General features: G+C 39.2%; 1 protein-coding gene across 1 annotated transcript; it reads left to right on the top strand.

The window, feature by feature from the left end:
- The first annotated feature begins 236 nt into the window (after positions 1 to 236).
- On the top strand, positions 237 to 4,698 carry cct5 (chaperonin containing TCP1, subunit 5 (epsilon)). The gene is made up of 11 exons (XM_072450700.1): positions 237 to 492; positions 1,769 to 1,829; positions 1,898 to 2,062; positions 2,142 to 2,340; positions 2,416 to 2,608; positions 2,695 to 2,844; positions 2,921 to 3,040; positions 3,135 to 3,320; positions 3,398 to 3,535; positions 3,636 to 3,816; positions 4,413 to 4,698. The coding sequence occupies exons 1-11, from the start codon at positions 388 to 390 to the stop codon at positions 4,538 to 4,540; spliced, it is 1,626 nt and encodes a 541-aa protein (XP_072306801.1). The 5' UTR covers positions 237 to 387; the 3' UTR covers positions 4,541 to 4,698.
- The last annotated feature ends 1,123 nt before the right edge of the window (positions 4,699 to 5,821 follow it).

The following is a 5,821-nucleotide window of genomic DNA, read 5'->3' as shown; positions in this document are numbered from 1 at the left end:
CTGCTAGTCTCTCACACGCTCGAACAGACTGTTTGGTTGTTATCGCGAGAACATTGGCGAGAATGGAAGAAACCATATTTTCCATAAATGTTTTTGAGGTTGTAATCAAATAAACGCAATACTTATTGACTTTGACCATTCATTATTCCGTTTTACTTAAGAGATACAGCTAGCATATATAGGTTTGCTCAAACATAAATAAATCCTTTTTGCATAAATAAATCCACGCTGAGAGTACTTGGTTTCGCCCTCCCCGCCCGTGGAGTCTTCCAGAAGTCGCCGGCGGATCCGTGCGACTCGCTGCTCAGCCACACTCCAGAATAACATCTTTAAAACCCATAATTGTGACATTCAACGCTTAATTTGTCTCACTAATAAACAGCCAAGATGTCCAGCCTCGGGACACTCGCCTTTGATGAGTATGGAAGGCCCTTTCTCATCATTAAAGACCAGGATAAGAAGACTCGTCTGTCCGGGATTCATGCTTTGAAGGTACAATGAGCTTAGCTTGTGGGACTGACGCATGCTGATGCTAACTCTTGTTTTGTCATCGTAGCATTTTGTTGACATTGGAGATGCAATTTATACAATGTGTGACATTGTTTTTGCATAAATATATTGTCTTTTGCAAACATTCTTGCAGAGTCGTTGTTTTGTGGCTGCTTAATCATTAGCTTGTCATGCTAGCGTAGCGGCCCATGTGCTTTCTGTACACTTCAGCGTGCAGCCTCCGGGGGATGCTTCATGTTCCGCCCAAGTATGGCTGCGACCAGATGAGCATTTAGGAGTCGATCAGTCGGCGACTATTTTTTCCGATTTGTCGACTATTAAGACTTTTATTTCTGTTGTACAATATAATTATTTTGAATACATTTTACCGAAGTAATTACAGGTTGAAATTTGACAGAAATCCTCTAAATCTAGACACGACTCAAGCGTTTTATTAAAATTGGATATTTATTCATTTCTTTTACATTTGGATTTTTCGCCGTCTTGTTCAAAATACTATTGCGGATATTTTAATAGACTACTAGTCACGAGTAATTGTTGCAGCCCTTAGCACTTAATGTATTCTGCATTGTATCTTTGGATTGTACACAAAGGCTGTGAATGCTTCTGCGCCATCTTTTTTGTTGTACAGTATTCATTTTTAGTTACGTAATGTTAGCTAAACTTTTAAGTTCCACCTGAGGACAATGTGTTTTTATTTGTTTATTTTCCAGTTGAAAGTGGTGAAAAGTAACTCAAATACTCATGTTAGTGTAATTAAGTAGATTGCTGTCCCAATTGACCAAAAACATGGCTGGATGATTGGACAGCTTAAAGAATATGTAGGCTGCAGATTCTTAACAACTTAATTCGCCTCCCTAAAGTTTTTAATTAATCAAGTTCTGTATTAAAGACTGAAATGAAATTATACAAACTATTGAAACATGAATTTGTATCAATACAAGTCTCTCAATACTATCATGAGCTGTCACAGTATAGCTAATTATGAGCTTAAATGCTTTGTTTTTTGCAGAAACCGCTAAAGAAACGGGGAAATACACAGACAATGATCCATTGCGTCATTTCAGTGCAGACTAAGCACTTTTATATCTTAATTCTTCCTTTGTATATGAATGGAATAATATGCACAAAAGCACCTATATTGTACTTTGAGATATGTTATATCCCTCTTTTATTATTTGGAGGCTGCATTTTGTAATGTGCGGTTGCAACACTGCACTCTGTGACTAATGGAGGTTGTATTTTCTTATTTCTGTAGTCGCATATTATGGCAGCCAAGGCAGTAGCATCAACGCTGAGAACTTCTTTGGGACCCAATGGTAAGCTTCCTTCCAATGAATTCCTAACAGACTATTGGAGTTGGTGTGTAATGTGTTCTCTGAATCAGGTCTGGACAAGATGATGGTTAGTAGTGATGGAGACGTTACCGTTACCAATGATGGAGCCACTATTCTGAGCATGATGGATGTGGATCACCAAATTGCTAAGCTTATGGTTGAACTGTCCAAGTCCCAAGATGATGAGATCGGTGATGGAACCACTGGAGTTGTTGGTATGGGGTGAATCATGTCTAATGCACTTAAATAAAATAATTCTAGTTGTGTTCATGATATTGATCCTTCTGGTCTTAGTGCTGGCTGGAGCTTTGCTGGAGCAGGCTGAGCAGCTGCTGGATCGTGGGATCCACCCCATCAGAATCTCTGATGGTTATGACCAGGCCGCAAGAATTGCCATTGAGCAGCTTGATAAAATGTCAGAGTCCTTCCCCTATGACCCAAACAACACCGAGCCACTTATTCAGACCGCCATGACAACCTTGGGGTCCAAAGTGTGCGTATTGATGGAAACTAATTATTTTTAATTGTATTTGATTTTTAATATATATATTTTTTTAATGTATTGCAGTATCAACCGGTGCCACCGACAAATGGCTGAGATTGCTGTAAATGCAATTTTAACAGTGGCAGACCTGGAGAGAAAAGATGTGGATTTTGAGCTCATTAAGATGGAAGGCAAGGTTGGAGGCAAACTGGAGGACACACAACTTATAAAGGGAGTCATTGTAGACAAAGAGTTCAGTCATCCTCAAATGCCTAAAGTAAAGTTTATTATCTCATTGTTAAACCCTCTAATGATGATGTGTTGAACATGCAAGATTCACCTTGTATTTTGTCCTTTTACAAGGAACTGAAAGATGTTAAAATTGCCATCCTCACCTGCCCATTTGAACCACCAAAGCCCAAGACCAAGCATAAGTTGGATATTTCTTCTGTTGAGGACTACAAAGCTCTCCAAAAATATGAAAAGGAAAAGTTTGAGGAGATGATCCAGCAGGTATGAGGCGACTCAAATGTTTTCAGTGAGCTGAGCAATATTTTTTACCTTGTTTAATACCGGTATGTATTATCAGGTGAAAAGCAACGGTGCAAATTTGGCAATTTGTCAGTGGGGCTTTGATGACGAGGCAAACCACCTTTTGCTGCAGAATGAGCTCCCAGCTGTGCGCTGGGTGGGAGGGCCTGAGATTGAGGTAAATATGCATTTCATTATGACAAACTAAAACCTAAAATTAAATGAGATGATGAGCAGTGATGTCATGTAGTTCGATGCTTCATTCTCCACAGCTAATAGCAATAGCAACAGGGGGTCGCATTGTGCCCAGGTTCTCTGAACTGACTCCAGAAAAGCTTGGCACCGCTGGATTGGTGAAAGAAATCACTTTCGGCACCACAAAGGACCGAATGTTGGTTATTATGGAATGCAAAAACACCAGGGCAGTTACCATTTTCATTCGTGGAGGAAACAAAATGGTGGGATTTGTTCCTTGCGGTTCAGAATTGCAGTCATTTTTCCTGCTCGTATTACCATTTTTATTTTAATCTGACAGATAATTGAGGAGGCCAAACGAGCTCTTCACGATGCCCTTTGTGTAATCCGTAATTTGGTCAGGGATAACCGTGTTGTGTATGGTGGTGGTGCCTCCGAGATTGCCTGTGCTCTGGCTGTTAATCAAGCTGCTGATAAGGTAAAATAACATGAAATATAATGACTACACAAAATAAATGTGGCTTATCCTGCCTCATTAGACATTATACTGCAACGTTTTTATCCCAATTTCTTCCCAGTGTCCATCTTTGGAGCAGTATGCCATGAGGGCATTTGCTGATGCTCTTGAGGTAATCCCAATGTCTTTGGCTGAGAACAGTGGTCTGAACCCCATCCAGACCATGACTGAAGTCCGTGCCAAACAAGTAAAAGACAACAACCCTTACCTGGGCATCGACTGCCTTCACAAAAACACCCATGGTAAAATATATTTTATTTTTACGATTATAAATTGTAAATAATATTCAGTTTTCCAATGGCCAATTTAAACTGAAGTTGTTCTTGAACCCTTTGGTGTACAAACAAGTGACTGGACTCTTTGTGAAGCTGGCCTTTTTGTGGTTTTGCACTGATATCTGATACTCTGATTAGAAGTGTGAACGAGCTCTGCAGATTTTAAATTCTGCCTAGATTTTCTTTAATAAAAATGGCTGGTGTCTGTAGGATGTCTGACACGTGCTTGGGCATTTGTTTTTGACAATTCCCCTTTGTTCTTCATTTTAGAATTTTGTTGTCGTTTTTGGAGTATAAACTGAGCCTGAATAATTCCATAATGTAGAATTTTTACTGAAAATAAGAGTTGTTTTTTTTAATATTTAATATGTCCAGCCTTTGATAGTTTCCTTTTATCAGATGTGGACTAAAACGTATTAAGAAAAAGTCCAAGGGCCAACCTCATCCTCTCATTCAACTTATTTTTGAATGCCCAAAATCACAGCAGCAGTTACCTAGAAGTTTGAGTTACGTGGATTCCTTTGTGTCCTTGTTTTGATTGCAAATGTTTCTGTTATGTGCAGACATGAAACAGCAGCATGTGATTGAGACTCTAATTGGCAAGAGGCAGCAGATCATCCTGGCCACACAAGTCGTGAAGATGATTCTCAAAATTGATGACATACGAAGCCCTGGAGAAAGTGAAGACTAATGTCTTTAAAGTTTGCGCTTGGTCTTGTGTTGTACAATACGTCTGTGTAGGCACTTCTCGGGCACTGTTCAAGCCACCCTGCACAACTATTTATCATTTGATATAAAAATATCTTGCTGTTGTTGTGGTATCAAGTCATTAAAGATGTGGTCTGTTCAGATTTGTGATGCCGTAGTGTTTTATTTTATTTTAAACATACCGTATTTGGTACACTTAATAATCTTGCAGATTTCTACTTTGAATAGACTGGACATTATCATTTGTAGGTACAAAATGTTTGTTTATGTGCTCTTATGTTTGTTTATTGAGCCAGTACAGCATGTCTGTCCTGGCTGGTGTGGTGTGTCCAACAAATACATTTGGGGCTTACTTAGCTTGCTAATTATTTACCTAAATCTGTTTACCTGTTAAAGATGAACAGAGTTGAGTTTTGAGATCAAAACTTACTGAATGTCTTTTGGTACGTTTTTGCATTTACAAAGATGCTCTTTCCAATATACTAAAACACTTGCCTTGATTTTAAATGTGTTTCTCTGGGTGCATTACCATACACTGACTACAATATACTTGTGGGGCCAAACAACTTGTTTTTCAGGAATTGAATGTAATGAAAATGCCAAAAAATATCCAGTCATTAACTATTGTACAAACATGTTTTCATGTTTGTTTGCAGATTTAAAAAGGTTAATTTTTGTCTTCAAGCCATGCATGAAATGTGGACCAATCAGGTAACGGACTCCTTGGCTCTTTTCCAAGAACAAAAGTCTAGACACAGAACATTAAGAACAAACATTTGATAAACCTGCTCAATCCATTACAGTGGTGGTGATTATGTACGTATCCATTGGAGGACAACATATCGGTCAATGTATCTAGTGTGAAGACGTTTCACTCCTAACATGTCATGTAAAAATAATGATGGCCTTCTCAGATGCGGCTGTAGGCTTTACAGGAAAAGTAAGTGTGAAATGGGATAAAAGAGAAGGGAGGACATGCAGCAATTCATCAGAGTCAGGATTCAAACTCTCAACACTGCTGCCGGCAGCACCTGGAGCCTGGCACACATGCGCCTTGACCCAACCAACGGGCAGTACCGCTGTAGTCGTTACTACACACGTAAACATAAATGTGCTCTGACCCAGACTTCCATCTCCAATATCAGTCATGGTTTGGCCTCGTTTGCCATCTGATAAATGCCATTAACTTCAAATTGAATTGTGTTAACTATGGACGGGGCTAATGTAACTTTTGACCACCTTGTTTCTTCTGTTTAACGCATTA

Source organism: Eucyclogobius newberryi, unplaced genomic scaffold (genome assembly GCF_026437365.1).
Source record: "Eucyclogobius newberryi isolate DKJ021-1_F unplaced genomic scaffold, fEucNew1.0.hap1 SCAF_18, whole genome shotgun sequence".
NCBI classification, from domain to species: Eukaryota; Metazoa; Chordata; class Actinopteri; order Gobiiformes; family Gobiidae; genus Eucyclogobius; species Eucyclogobius newberryi.
This window is presented reverse-complemented; position numbering and strand designations above follow the sequence as displayed.